The sequence below is a fragment of the Parasteatoda tepidariorum genome, chromosome 5 (assembly GCF_043381705.1).
Source record: "Parasteatoda tepidariorum isolate YZ-2023 chromosome 5, CAS_Ptep_4.0, whole genome shotgun sequence".
NCBI lineage: Eukaryota > Metazoa > Arthropoda > Arachnida > Araneae > Theridiidae > Parasteatoda > Parasteatoda tepidariorum.
In genome coordinates, this window is record NC_092208.1 from 34,613,535 (window position 1) to 34,630,276 (window position 16,742).

The window sequence follows — 16,742 nt, forward strand, 5'->3', positions numbered from 1 at the left end:
TTTATATATATATATATATATAGTATATTCAAGGTAACCGACTAGTTTTGATAACTTTTTATCTAAATATTAGTATAAAATTTAAAAAACTTGTTTATATGTTTTGTTATTTGCAAAAACTCATGTAACTGGCAAAAATTATTGTTATTATTTTGATGGTCTTTTTTAGGCAAAAATAAAGCATACCTATTACATATACGCTAAAGTCTGTAAAAAAACTCTATCGCGAAAAATAAAATAATCCTTAGAGCATTTAATTTCGAAGGCTATCAACTATGTTTTGAACTATAAAGTTGATATCAAGTGCACATACTGCTGAGATAGGGATCAATGTGATTAAAAAATTAAATTTTTACAATTTTCTGCGCTTTTCTTTGCCAACAAACATGCATAATACAGGAAATTCTACTTTTTCTCTTAATCTGTTGTTCAAAACATGTGAGCTATAATCATAAACACTCATGAAACATTGTAGATAATTATTTCAAAAACAACATGAGATATCGTGTTTAAGGTGGTGTTATACGGTGATTTTAAAATAAACGCATTTAAAGACTTAAACTTATTATAGTGAATCCCCTAGCACAAAAACTGCTCCACTGTTATCCCCTAGCACAAAAACTGCTATAACTTTGTAAATAAATAGAGTACAAACAAAAGAAAAATATTTTTAGAAAGCTACGAGTACAGGAATTCTAAATTTACAATAAACTCATTTTCAAACATTTTGCCCTAACTCATGTTTTTGTACTAGTCAGACACTACAGCAATGGAATTGTTCTAGTTTATTGTTTTGTACTAGTTTACAATAGAAAGCAATAAAGAATTGCTCCCTCGTGTAATCAACTATGTTAAAACGTAGGTCTGTAGTTATACTCTTCATTTATTAAGTTTATTGTATAATTTTATAGTTTGAAAGTTTTCTAAATCATATATGTTTAAGACAAAAAAAAATAATAATAAAAGATGTTTGCGTATGTTACCCTAATATTTGAGGTAACTTAAGTCATCATTCTGAAATAAAAATCTGGCTCATGTTAATTGAAGAGGAGCAAAAATTAAATAAATAAATGTATTCTAATGCTATTTTAAGCAATTATTTGTAAAAAAAGTGAAAACGAAAGTAATTTTTGTCCATTTTTAGTGTTTTGGATATTTAACTTCTACAAATATATTCAAGTCTTTAAATTAATAAATAAAGTTCAGTTAACAAGTTTAAAAATTAGACTGTAAGGCCCTTTATTATTTCTTATAGAATGTAAAGTCGTGACGATGTCTGAAGTATTCGTATTAGATTTGTAGAACTCAGGTCTTGGTAACACCAAAAAAGGAGCAAGAATGAAAATAGAAAAGAAAAATATGTTAATGTTATGAAAAGCATAAATTTATAATGAAATTACCGTTGATAAATATAAAGGTTTCTAAATTTATCTATACAATTGATAAAGTTTCCTAACATGCAATGTAAATTTTTTCAAAACATTTAACTAATCAAGAAAATTACCAATTAAATAATTAGCAAATGAACAATTATTAGAAAATTAACAATAAACACGAAAACTAACTATCAAATTCAAAACAGTGTTCGCAGTTAAATGACCAATGCAACAAAATGTTAGTTAAATGACCATACTGATTGGTAATGACACTTCTGGTAAAGAAATTGGCTAATTAAACCAAAATATATAGTATTTAAACTATTCATATAGAAATTCTTCTTCTATTCATATGGTAACGGTTTACCAGAAATTCTAGTTTTTAAAATTATAGTTTTTATTACCACACATGTAGTAAAAAATACAAAAACTAAAATTTAATTTATCCAAATAAATGGTTTTTATACCATGCTCTAAGGTTTCATGATAAAATTAAAATATTCAACCACATTTACCAAATTGTATAATACATTAAAAAATTATATTTTATTTTTAGTTTCACCCAAAATAATTACGAAATGGCTTCGATTAAATTTACCGAGTTTCTTAGAGTTCTCATACAGTCAAAAACACGGTAAATCTTACCATATACTGGTAGTTTTGACCATATTTTTTTATCCGTGATAAAAACAGCGTCTAACTTTTACCTGTCAAGCAGACTTTAAATATCCCAATAATAATTCCTCTATGTTAATGATTCCGATATTTTTTCTTATAAATTGAACAATAATTAAAAAAATTAAAATTAAAAAATATGGAGCAAAATTAATTCGATTTAAAATTTATCCTTAAAATTTTCATATTTAAATTTAAAATGAGGCCTGATTTTCTTACTTCAGTTATAGGAAACGATTAAATTTTTTTTGTGTGTAGTTAGTATTCTTTTAATTTTTCTAAGTAGTTCTTCATCGTCCAACTTCGTTTTTTAAGGAATGATTCAAAATACTAGTTTTTATGCACTATACTGTTTCGAAATTAAATATTTCATTTATTTCAAGCAGCTCTTAGAATCTCCAAAGGAAAGATTGAATTATATAGGAAAATATAAAAACATAACAGAACAGTTGCAAATATATTTTTAAGGAGGAGAATGTTTTTTCCCCTTGAGAAAACTGAAAGTAAGAGATTTCAGAAAATTCAAGATATATAACACGAAATATAGCAGTTAATCATAATTTATATTGAAAAAATAATTTTTGCGGTCGAAACTGATTTTTCCCAAGTGGAAACTAAAAGTAAGATTTAAAATTTCTTTTTCGGTAATGAAATAAAACTATAATGGTAATAACAAATTTAGAGGGTTCTTGGAAAAAAAAACTAAATAAAAAAAAACTCTTATAATTACTTACAGTTAGGTTCCTTATCTGCGGAATTTAAGACGAAGCTGATGCTTTTCGGTAAACTACTGCAAAACATTTTTTCCTAGCTGGTTCACAAATGTTACACTAGTTTCTGTGAATCGTACTAAATTCAAACAATAGATAAATATTTCAAAGTCTAAAACTTTTCATACTTTATTTTGAATTTTCAGCAATCCATATTCTTCTTTTTCAACGTGAAAATCCATACATAATTGATCATGCTTAATAAATAATTCTTGTTAAGTATATAGAACTATATCAGCAGATAAATGCCTCAACGTAAATATTAAACGTTAAACGGTCTAAACCATTTTATAAGCATATTATCAACAAATGGAAACTTCAGAAGAAAGATAATAAAGTACATTAAACTTCATCATTGAGGAAATATGCAAAATAAAATATTAATAATAAATATTTCAACAGTTTTTCTGTTCTGAAAATGATAGAAATTATTTGAAAAATTCTTTGTCTGATTTTGTATCTAATGACACAATAAATAACGTGCCAACTTTACAAACACATCATAAAAATAATTATGGCCACTCAAGTAATTAGATAAATGATTTGCATTTTTCTCCGTTTGGAATGATATTCGTGAATACAAAAATTCTAAACATTACGAACTTCGAGTTAAACCGCGTGCAATAATTGCCTTTTTAAATAACGGAAAAAGACACCACAATCTGTTTAAGATTTAACAATAAATGGTGGTAATTTTGAAAAGCGTAGACTTCAATAATCCTTTCAAAACGGGAAATATTAATTATGTCTTTTAAACTCGCATGCCAAGAAAATAAAACTGTTTAACATCATTCATAATTTAAACCGGAAAATTGACTTGTCCCAGATTACGCTAATTGGTTTTCGTAAAAGAGCTATTAATTTTCTATATGCAGAAATGATATGGCGCTTAAATCCATAATTTATTACTAAAACTGTTTCATTAAGTATGCATATGGAAAAACGGAAGGTTTTAAATTTTTAAAATTACATTATCTTCAAAAAACTGCTGGAGTTATTGCAATCAGAGATAATTATTCCTTCAGAATGTATAATGAGTTTTGAAAGGTTAACATTTACGGTACGTATTTTTCAAGAAATCTTCTCCGTCTTTTCAACAGTTAAATGAAATCGAATCTTTAAATTATTCAGTGGAAATTCAATTCTCTAAACTTTATATTAAGTGACTGCCGGAATTTAGATATGCGAGATTTTTTTTCTCGGTATCCATTTCAGCCTTCTAAAAAATGCAATGATGATTTGCAGTTTTTTCTTTGTTATTCTCTTCTACTTTTCAAATTAATATTTTATGGAAAATAAAATGTTCTTGTATATTTTTTTCCATATATTAATTACTATAGTTTTTCGTACAATAGTTATTATAAAATTTCATTATATTCACTTGTTCTGATTTTTATACAATGTTCTTCTTCTTTAACCTCCTTAAAAACATTTATATACTTCGAAATTAATCTAACTTTCTTAAAGAAATTGCTCAAGAAATGTTTCAACGTTGGTTATTTTTGTTAATTTCAATGTATTCTCTCAGATTTGTGAGAAAATGCAAGCTTTTTACACTAATATTATCTAAAAAATGTCTCATGAACGTATTTATATATCTTGTCAAACTTGGAAAAAATGCATACTTTTAACAAAAAAATTTCTGATGAACTTTTTCTTCTTATGAAAACTATTCCGTTATTAACATTTTCTATGCAAACATTTCTTTCGTGTAAAGTTAAATCTTGCCACCAAAAGTAAAAACAATTAAAACTTTTTGAATGAACTTTGATTAGTACTACTATAAATGCATTTTTGCTTTTTTTTGTAAGTTGTTATCGTAAATGTTTGTATTTTTTGCCATATTTACAAACCATTCACGCATTTTATCAACATTGTTCTAATGAATACTTTTCTTCATATCTTGTAAACGCTCTTATTGCAAGTCAAACTTTGATCAGAATTCATAGATTTATTCATATCATCCTTTGATAAGAATTCATACTCATTGAATACATTTTACAGCTTTTTTAATCCTGGAGTTTTAGATCTGGATTATAAATAGAGAGGTGATATTGATTGAATTGACATGCAACTATAAGCAAACAACTATTGTAAAATCCAAACTTTAAGCAATCTGTAATAAACGTTTTTTTGCTATGAAATTCTTCCTTTTAACGATTTTTAATGAAAACTCTTGAATGAAGACTCTCTCCTACAAAAGATAAAAATTTAGTTTTCGCATCGAATGTTTGGAATTTTTCTTTGGCATACATGACTATATTTGTAACTAGTAATTAATATTTAATAACACTTCACAGTTTAGAATTATGCTCGTCATTTATGGTGCTGTGAAACTTCACTATACTTTCTAAGGACAATCCATCCCTATAATTCAGTCTTTTAACCTGAAATATGCTGAATTAAACATACATTGTAAAATCTTCTCATAAATTTTCTTCATAATATTAAGCTGTAATGATTAAAAAACGGTAACAGCTGTTAATGTGATTTAAGACACAGATTTTTATCAGGAATACATCAGTTAATCACACTAATTGCATAAAAATGAATACAATTCAACAAATCGTGACACCGTGTTCAATCGAAGACTGTAGGAAAGATCTTCAATTTTCATCCGACATCTCTCAATCTTTAATTTTATCACTTTTTCTTCAAACATGCAATCCTATTGGCTTTTAAGACAAGATCACGTGACAAGAATACTGAGTAGGCGTGGGCGTTTTTTGGGTGTGGACCTTATAAAATAGTTGCCTGACCTTGAATGAGTGTAAAAATGGTATATGTTGAGCACTTACATGATTATTAGTTGGGAAACATCAATGTGGAAAAGGAAAAATCCAACCTTATTAATCTTTTTTTTTGTACCGGGAATATTTTGCTAAATAAAAGTATGTTTTGTTTTGATAATTTTTTGTAAAAGGTTATGGAATTGATATTACTGAAATTAGTTCCAATTACGGCATGTTTATTAAAAAGGAATAATTGATGCAACCACAGAAAACTTATCTAAAACGTATCCTTCTTTTCACTTAAGTTTGCACATGAGAATTAATGAGCGACAAATTTAAACTTATTTTCTGAACAAATTAAATTTAAGAATATTAAATCATTTTACAAATAATTTTTTTGTACCAGAGTTGAACATCCAATTCAAGGGTGATTTACAGGTACACATGTTCAAATTCTTTGCCTTGAAATCTCAATTCCCACTCCTAAGACAAGAATACTCTTGAGTTCGACATTTAGGCATTCTCTTTGAAAGAAAACATATTGACTGAAACGACCCAACACCACCTATAAGGCCTCTACACTGGTTTCCATTATTGAGAAATTTGATACTTCAGTAATCCGATTGTTGGCCGAATTTTGTTTCTGTCGAACTAACTCAGAAATGTTTTTATGTAAATTCTACCCATGTAGCCAAAATACCTGTTAGCTCTAATTATCTGTCTTAAATACCTGTCTTCCCAAAAGAATTACAGCTTCGGCAAGGATTACTCTAGTAATCTAACTAATGAACATAGATGCGTAGCGGGTGAAATTTTTACAGTTAGCACTGTAGTTTAGGTGAGTTTAGAGCAGCATATAAATCAAACATCCATTTCCAGGTCTCGACCTTTAATCATCTCTTTGTCATATATGAACATTTCCTCCTTTGTTCCACAAAGGATTATTTATCATATACTCTTGAATGGATTTTATCATTTTCCTATTAGTTGTAAAATTCATTTAATGAACACTGATACTAAATACACAGAATGAAATATTTACCTCTAGAATCCGAATCGATGCACGTGCTGCTAGAACTACGGAACCTGAAGAAAAAAAAACGTAAGTTTACATCAATTTTAAAAAATGTTTGTAGTTAATAAAAATATTTTTTAAGAAATTAAAACAAGCAATAAAGATGATATAATTTTTTAAAAAAATGCTGGGATAAATTTTTTTTTTGAAAAATAAATTATTATATGAAAGTAAAATTCCCAAATGATATTTTTTTAATATAAAACTTCAAAAATAAACTACGTTCTATTATGTAATACACAGCCTACACTATAAAAAATCGTTGTAACAGTAATCGTTGTAATGTAGTTTTTAATGATTTAAAAATATTAAACAGTCAAAAAACGTTGCAGTATATTTTAACAATATTATCCAGTTAAAAAGAGTTTTTCCGAATAGTATTTCAAATGATGCAGTTTTTCAACAGAATTAAAGGTTTTCAAACTGCTATACAGGAAATTTCAGTATGAGCTGCTTTTTGATTCGTTAAAAGAATGACGATATCTCCATTTGTCCATATCCAAACCGCTGTTTCATTTAAAATTGAGGAATGAAGACATAACTTTCTGAATTAAAAGAGTTCATATTCTGGTATAAAAAGGTGCTATTAATCTTCATTTTTTTCGTCCAAGAGTTTCCATTTTCAAAGAACAATATTTTTATTCAAATTATTAAATATTTTTGATTAGAAATGTTTTTAATTAGATATTAATCCCAGGAGTTGATAGGTTCCATTTGACATCTTGTCACGATGCATTGATTGTCATTCGATTGTGTTTACAACTCGTTGAATTATAGAACGTTTTTTTTTTAAGTTTGTTTTTAAAATAATCATCAATATTTATGATTAAAGTTTCGTGTAATATGTTTTCTGAGAGTAAATATAATTCTTTTTTTCCTTCTAAAAAAGTGAAAATAGCATTTTCTTATTCAATTTATTTATTATGGTAAATGAATACTTAAAGTGAAAGGGTTGTTGTTGTAGTTCATGTTGTAGTCATACGGTAAAATTTCCGTATTCCAAAACAAACGGTATTTAATCGTTTCATTTTTAATAACTTTTTCCGTTTATATGATAACCATTTACCAGAGATTTTTAGTTTTAAGAATTGTAGTCCTTATTATCACATGTTTAGTTGTAGTTAATTTATTGTAGTAGTTCTTTTGCCTCGCACTAGAGCTGCACAATGGGCTTTTGGCGACGGTCTGGGAAACATCCCTGAGGAGCATCCGAAGACATGCCATCCCAATTTTGATTCTCTGCAGAGGGGGTGGCACCCTCGGTTCTGTAGCCCGACGACCTGCACGAAAAGTCAAGCACTTTACAGTAGAACAGTTTAACGAGGACTTAGCTCACACCCCAGGTCCCTTTGCAGAATATTTCAAGTCACCCACAAGCACACTGACCATAGCCAGTGAGGCTTGACTTCGGTGATCTGTTGGGAATTGTGTCTAAACGATCACTGCGGGACTTAAAGTGAAAGGGAATGTACTTTTTAGTTTCCTTTAGTCTGCAATAAGAATCTCTAATTGAAAGACAAAGATGAAACTTTATGAGCCCAACTTCTTCGAAGGGTGAATAAAATTCTTTAAGTAAAGTTATTTATCACCAAGATAATGCCGAATTAAAGTTAATACACGCCTTATAGATATGCATAGCTTTATTATAAAATTTAAAAATGTTTGCATAACTAGCATTTTCTAATGAAACTGGTAAAATAATTTTGTTACATTATTCTCCTTGTATTGTCCTTTTATAATAATGAATATGAGATACTTAAAATATAACGAAATTTTTGTGGTTTATTGCTTGAAAAGACATTTAATTATTTTTTTTTTACAAGTTCTAACTTCAATATGCCTTCAATAAGTGGGACATGTTTATTTATGTGTGGTGCATAAGTTTAAAATTTCTCGATAAATAATGTTTTTACTATAGTCTAAAATTTCAGTCAAGCAATTTAAATACCCACATTCGTAATTTTTACAATTGCTGCAAAATTGCCAGTTTTATTATTTATAATACTCTTTTTGACAAAAGAAAAAGAATGGTTTCTTTAATCACAACTATGAATTCTAAAACTGAGTGATAACAATATATTGACTTGATATTATATTTTAAGAAGTTTTATGAAAATTTTCATGACTCAAGATTTTATTCATGCACATCATAAAAGTATAAAAGTGATTATTTATTCAAATTATTGATAATTTTTTTTTGCAATTGATTAGAAATAGAAAAGAAGTTGTTTTGTTAAATAAACTACAACGCAGATAGCTTATTCTAAAAAGTCTGATTATGCAGTAAGTATGCATTTTTGAGAAAGTTCCTTTAAAATGTATTGTTGTCTTCTATTGTTATTAAAGATTTTCTGGTATAATGCACAAAATAAAAACGGACCACCCTAAATAACATTTGATATAGTGATCAGATCTTCCCTTTCTAGGACTCAATCTTAATTGCTCAAAGGGTTGACATCAAATATGCTAAATAATTAGAGCAGATCATACCTTCTCGCTCCCTTGAAAATGACGGGGTGAGGTTTCACCCTCTATTTCTGGCTCCCGTGAAATTTCCGGACTGGAGCGTTCAGTAGTAACGCGCCAATACGAATAAAATAATTCATTTCTCTTGCCCAGAAAACATTTCATTTCTCATTTTACACACCAGGTGGCAGTAACAGAATATTTTTAAGGTAATTGTAGATAGTTAGTTTATTTTGAAGTAGATGTCAGCACTAATCAAATACGTGTATTTGGCAAAATAGGCACTTTTATCACCGTTTTCTTGAAAATTAACCGAACGTTAGGGGTTAAGAAATCTGACACAAAAACGTATTTTGTCTGAAAAAACAGATCTGTTTTTCGACAGATTCGGGTTTCTAATCCCCAAATCATACAGGGTATCCGCAATCTGGAAATAGGGTCCTAAGAGTTACCTAAGAAGAGTGGTTCAAAGTTTGAACCCCTTAATGTCAATCTTGCTTTTTGCGTATTTCACCACTTCTCAAAAACGTTTTAAGCTAATTGAAAAATATTTGCAGTCAATTGATGAATTCATTTGTCCAAAGATAATTCCATGCAAAAATAACTTATAACAAATATTTAATATTTTTATTATTTTTTAAATAACAGTTTCTCTGTATTTCAAACCGATATATTTTTAAAATATACCCTAATCAAAGAAGAATAATAAGAAAAAAAACTTTTATTTTTAATTATGTCACTTTTTACGAACTTTTAAATAGCGAAATTTTAGAAGAAAACTAAGATTTTCATTTTGGTTTCTACATGAAACTTAATTAGTTGTGGTAAATTTAAAAAATCCATGTAACATCGCAAAGAATTCTAATTTAGGAAATTTATGCTACTTTTCAGAATATTTCAAAATTAGATGGCGTAATAACTTTACTTTCAATATCAAATTATCGATCGTAGAGAAATTAATTTCAAGCTCAGGATCCGATAACCAAGTACAGTTGAAAAGCGCTGCCTTACTGATTTTCTCTACGTTATTTCGAAAACTATATATTGATTATTAGAAAGTGAGATATATTCAGCCCATAAGATTGATACTTTCCCCGCCATTTCGGAAAAATATATTGACTATTAGAAGATGAGATTAATTAAATCTGTATCATTTCCATACCCTTCATTTATAACTCTAAATTACATTTTGTATTTCCCTTATTCTAGGCTTTTCCAAAGCAGCGCAAGCAATTTCATTTCGAAAGTGTTTTTAATATCAATAATTTATGCGATGCAGTTTTGGAATCTAAATCAATAAATGAACAAAATAATAAATAATTTAATAAATAACATAATGATAATACGTAATAATTACATGAAAATATTTTAAAAACATAATAATAGCACATAAAAAATTTCTGAGATATTGTGAAATGTTTTATTTCTTTTGTTCTATTGTAATCTATTTGAGTATTATAACAGAATAATAAACTCTGTGTCAAGAAGAGCAATTTGAAATAACTGAAATTAATTTTAATACTAATCGCACGGTGAAAAACATTCCTGTAAAATTTCCGCATTATATGGAAACGAGATTTCTTGCAAAAAAAACATAATTCAAAATAAACGATATTTAATCGTTTCATTTTTAATAACTTTTTCCGTTTATATGGTAACCGTTTACCAGAAATTTTCAGTTTTAAGAATTGTAGTCCTTATTATCCCACGTTTCGTTGTAGTTCATTTACTGCAGTAGTTCATTTACCTCTAATTAGAGCAGCAGAATGGGCTATTGGCGACGGTCTGGGAAGCATCCCTGAGAATGGTCCGGAGACATGTCATCACAATTTTGATCCTCTGCAGAGGGTATGACACCCCTCTTCGGTAGCCCAACGACCTGCACGCGAAGTCGACCACTTTAAGGTAGAACAGTTTAACGAGGGCCAATACCGCACATCCTCGGCAACTACCAGTGTCCAACACCGTAACACTTGTAATTTTGTACCCAGTCCAGAAGACAAAGGAGCACCTGGATCAAGTACTGGCGGAAATTGGCCTCCTTGGAAGACTTTTTGAAGGAACTAACTCACATTTGCGTCACATGGAGAGGAAAACTACGAAAACCTCCACAGAAAATGTAACGGCGTAGAGACTCTAACCCATGATCCATCTATCACAGAGGATACTTTACGTCAGCGCTGTGGTTGGTGCGAGCCGGGGGCAGAATTCGTATAGACTAGCCATCCCTGAGATCGAAACCGAGTCACCTCATCGAGAGGCGAGCACTCTACTCCTTGAGCCATCATGGCTAAAAATTAGGAATGGTGATATTTTTGCCAAGAACATTTAGAAAAATCTGTGTTCTCAAGGGAAGCATCTCAAGAGAATCGGTGTTCTACATAATAATTTTCATCCACGAAGATGCTGCCCATGTCATGGATAGTATCTTCTTATTTGCTCCAAATTAAAAGATGTTGAAACTACAGATACTTCTCGTCTTGATATGTTGCCCTTATAGCAAATCAGCTTATGGCCAATCGACCCTGGCTAAACGTATGATAAAAAGAAATATGTAACCCTCATACCAAGGTTTTTTGACATCTGACTACCAGAACGAACTCTGTGGTCTAAATAAGTTAAATTGTGGTCTAAATAAGTTATAATCACCCTTTATTATTTTTACCGAAAATGTAATTATAAATCGATTGTCCTTCAAAATAGTTTAATATAAAAAAAATTCAATGGAAATACAAATTTCTTCTTTAAATTTCTTCGAATTTAAAATAAGAGCAAATATTTTTTTAAGTAACTAAAAAAAACTACAAATTTCTAAACAATATAATACTTTTGAAAAATTATAAATTTCTTTGTTCAGCAGATATTTTATTTATTTATTCCCCCCCCCTACATTTTACAAAATAATTTGCAATCGTAAACATAGAAAAAAAGCCATATACAACTATTCAATTACTTTTTTTAGATATATTAACGATTCTTGTTATCGTAATCTAAATAAAAAAGAATGGAAAAATTTTGCCTTTTTCTATAGATTCAGCTTTCTTTAAATCTTCGATAGTTGAGCAGTGAAAGTTCACGTATGTAAATCGTATTACATTTGTCTTTTAATATATTAAGTATTTAAGTAAAACTCGTTAAAAAAATTTACTGAATACGAAATAAAATTGGTTAAACACAAGATATTTAATATAAAAAAGAATGAAATCCACATTTACTGAAATCTTCTCCCAAACAGTAAATTCATGGAAGTTCTTCGATAAGTAGAGTCACTTATAACTTCTCTCATAACTTCGAAGAGTGCATCAACCGAAAACTACTTCCTCTATCGATTCTCAAAAGCAACCCCTTCTCGAACTCTGAATAATTTAAATCCCTTTAGAGATGCTCTCTTTCCACGCGGCGCCCTTTCTGCTCGCATCATCATCTTGAAACTAGCCAACTGTATATAAGAATGATAGAACGAAACTTCTTCACAAATCCACTCGAGAAGAAAGGGCAGGAAATACCTTTATACTATGATTAGGAAAGTACAGACTTTATAACCTTTGATAAATGCCTGCCATCAATCCGCTGAAAGATATTAAAGTGTCACCTAACTGGTGGTGGTGATATTTGCTGTGTGCTTTTAGTGGCAATTTGTAATTTAATGTTTCGACAATTCTATTATATTTTCAGTAGAGAATCGTTGTAGTAATTGTTGTTTAATTGTTTTAGTAATTGTTGTTGCCTAAAGTGATCGCTTTCATTACCGATTCTAACCAGCTAGAGTGGGCTGAAACATTTTGTGACATTACAACATGCATCTTTGCTCATGTAGGTCATACATGCGCACTTCTGCGGATTGAACATGTTGTCGGAAACTACACTGCAAAGGAGAAAAGTCATGCAGGTATAGAGGTGACGCCGGAAAACAATTACAAAGAGACTACAACCTTCTAAACTACAAAATAATGCCTACATTATTAAAATTAAGTAAATACGGCATAGACATGCGTCGTAACAAAACAGAGAGTTAAGCACTTAAAATGTAGGGATACGCCTCATTTAACAGACCGTCTGATATTATATTTGCATGATATTCGATAAAAGCAAATCTTCTGTAAATCTTGAGCGTGTAAAATTGTTTTGAGCATTTTCCATCAATATTTTTTAGTCTATTTAGAGATTTTTAAAAAATTTCACTTCCTTTTAACAGGGTATTAATATAGAAAATCTCACTTATACTAAAAAATTATAAAAAATTATTAAAATGTCCGCAACATGTACCCTAAAAACTACGTTGGTTATAAAAATTATGCAAACAAAAATTGAACATGCGTAATAACAAAAACGTGAGAAGAGCACGTGGAATACAAAATGGACTCTGGATCTTGTTCCACGACGAGTATTTATATTCAAATTAATTGTAAAGCTTCTTTAAAACTTAATAGGACACGAAACAGATCATAAAACGATTTCTAGTCTCGTGTGGTGATGGTAGTTGTGTTTTTGATTGAAGGCTATCTCTATTGGAAAAACTACATCGATTGAAATACTGTGAAAATGGAGGCCATGTAATTGATCCCACGCAACCTGTCTACTTTATTGGTTAGATTATGATTATGCGCCTGGAGGACGAAATATGCAGTAGCGCTAACATACATGGAATACATAAACTCAAATTAAGAATAGCATCATGCTCACACAGCTTTCTTCTTCGTTTAATTCAGAGCCTACATGATATTTCTGCGATTTTCACTCTCTCATCATGGTTTATGTTTTGGGGTAAATTTTTAGATTTTAGATTTTTTTATCAACCCTTTGAATTTTTCGATCGAATTTTGGAGCATATTTTTTTTTAATCCTAATGTGATACATTCTCAGAAATTGTTCTTTTTAACCTGACTTATTTGGTTATTATTAATAATCGGAGATAGTATCATTATTATTAATATCCAAGTAGTAATATTGATCCTCATGTACAGTTAAGATTTTTTTTCCTTCTGATCAAATGAAATATTTCAATAATTCTGTATACAATGAAATACTCATGATTTTATGATAGATGTTTCAGCTATTTTTCAAAAAAAGCAGATTTCTCATACGCCTGCCGAAAAGTTTGATGTCGGAGTTTTATAGCCTGAGTTTATCGCTTGATTGCATTGTTCCAATTTATCGCCATTTTCTTAGTGTCACTATGTGTTGCGTAGCATAATTAAAATTTATTATTCTATTCAACTGACCCAATTGTCTTGTCAATCATTCTTGATAATATCCAAGTAGTTGTATTCACCGAAGGTAGGGACAATTTTTTTTCTTCGCAACAGTCAAATGAAATGTTTTAGTGATGTTGTATGTAATGAAATGCTCATGTTATCATGATAGATTTTTCATTGATTGACATAAGATAATGGTAATGCCTGATAATGAGTTTATCACTTTGCATGCTTGTATTGTTCTAATTTATCACCATTTCTTTATTGTCACTACGTGGTGCATCGCATATTTAAAATCTATTATTCTATTCAACTGAATTATTTGTTTATTATTAATAAACAAATATCAATATCAATACTTTCATTATTGATAATATCCGAGCAGTTGTATTGACCTTAAGGTAGAGATAAAAAAAATTCTTTTACTCAAATGAAATGTTTTAATAATTTTGTATGATACTAAATAATGAAATACTCATATTTAATAAGTTTTTCATATTTAATAACTTAATAAGTTTCTAAGTTTCTCCATGACAGACAGGCTTTTCATGAGCCTGTCAATGAGCGTATTGCATGCTTGTATTGTTCAAATTTATCGCGATCTTTAGTGTCTTTACGTACATAGCATAAACAAAATCCCCAATATTTTTTTAATGAAATACATTTTAAGTTAGAAATTCATTTACTAAACACGAATCAATTGTCAGAAGCATAAGCTTGTAATAGTCACAAAGTAATAGAATAAAAAAAAATAAATAAAAGTGTGTTTTTCTTACCGTGATGATGAAAAGAGGGAGGACGTGGGAGGATGGCCATCAACTGAGATTGATGACTTTCTACCAGATTCATCCTGATGATCCTGAAAAAAGATGGAGAAGAAGAAAATTAGTCGAACTTTAGAAGAAGAAAATATGTTATGAGGAAAAAACATTTTTAACATAATGGATATAAAATTATTCAATTTTTTTTTAAACACACGAGATTTTTATTTATTTTTTCATCATAACTTGCTATTATTTTTGATTCTTTGAGTAAATTACGTGGTTGAATATGTTTTTTACTTCTAATAAGATTCTCCGTTGATGTTTTTGAGAGGAATTACTGAATTTGGAATTTATTTTGATGTTCATCATTTTAGTAGTCTTAAATTTTTTTCTAGTTTAAATATAAACTAGAAAAAAATTATAGTCTAAATTATTAATTGAATTATTAATTGAAATTATTAATTGAAATTATTAACTAGAAAAAAATTCTAGTTAAAAATTTGTAGTTCAAATATAAACTAAAATTTTTTTCTAGGTAAAATAGAAACTAGAAAAAAATATAAACTATTTTTTTCCAGTTTAATATAAATTTTCAATTTTAAAATAATTGCAAAATAAGAGATAATAAGGCGCTTCTGCGTATTGCATTGTAAAAATTCCGGATAAAATTACGGTATTATTTACCGGCGACGCATGGATTAAGTATGAGTGCATCATCCGTGAAATTTATTTTACCGTAAAATATTATACAGTAATATTTACAGTGATATTTATTTTAGACTGATTTGGTAAATATTACTCTAAAAATTCAGATTACGGTAATTTTACGATAATTAATAGATTATGCAGTTAATATTACTGTAAAAATTACGGTCTGTCAGATTGTTTTGTTCTGAAACATGTTCTGGTAAAAGTGAATTTCATGGTAAGAAATGCAGTAACCCTGAGAACTTGAATTTGATTTAAATTTTCCTACAGTGTGTGCTGATTTCTAAAAATTCCAGAAATCTGTTTCAATTTATGTAAATGATAAAGTACAAATCTGTAAACAATACTAAGAAACAGTTTGATGTGAAAGTGTCAGGAATTTGACAAGAATGTGCCTGAGCAGGTAAAATCATTGTAAATATAGTTTTTCAACAAAAGAAAAACCATCGGAATTAATGTACTTTAAAGGAAAACGCACAGTTTCTGAAAATACATATTTATTAAGAAAGTGGTGAAAACGTGAGCTCTTTTTATATTTTGCGAGTTTCAAAAATCTAAAGTAAATATAAAGTTTGAAAATTACAGATCAGCTATGCAATAAAAATAAAAGATTGGCTCATGCGTTAAATTATAACGAAGTAAGAAGACAAATTGAGTAAATATTTAGGAGAGAAAAATTATCCATCACCAAGAAATTAAGGAGACATGCTTAATTTTTGATAATGTAAGGGAGAAATGTTAGTATTTTTCCCAATATATAACAAAAAGGAAAAATTCGACATATTTCTGCGTCATGTTAGTGATTTTAATTCAAACTTTTAGTACAGAAGCAGTTATATATTCCACTTTTTTTCATTTATTCACTTTTATCTTAGTGTGCTGAAACTTAATATAAGATCAATGATGATTTTAATAATAACAGATCACTCCTATAAATCGATCGAAATTTTTTCTGAAAGGTTTGATAGTATTACTGTTTGA

The 16,742-nt window shown here is 28.9% G+C and overlaps 1 protein-coding gene across 1 annotated transcript in view; it reads right to left on the reverse strand.

Annotated features, from left to right (window-relative positions):
• LOC107436158 (SAM and SH3 domain-containing protein 1) overlaps positions 1-16,742 on the reverse strand; it is a 103,727-nt gene that overhangs the window by 53,209 nt on the left and 33,776 nt on the right. Inside the window, exons 2-3 of the mRNA XM_016047750.3 lie at positions 15,066-15,148; positions 6,596-6,639 (exon numbers count right to left, since the gene is read on the reverse strand). Of these exons, the coding sequence (XP_015903236.2) occupies positions 6,596-6,639; positions 15,066-15,148 (127 nt within the window). The remainder of the gene's footprint in view (positions 1-6,595; positions 6,640-15,065; positions 15,149-16,742) is intronic.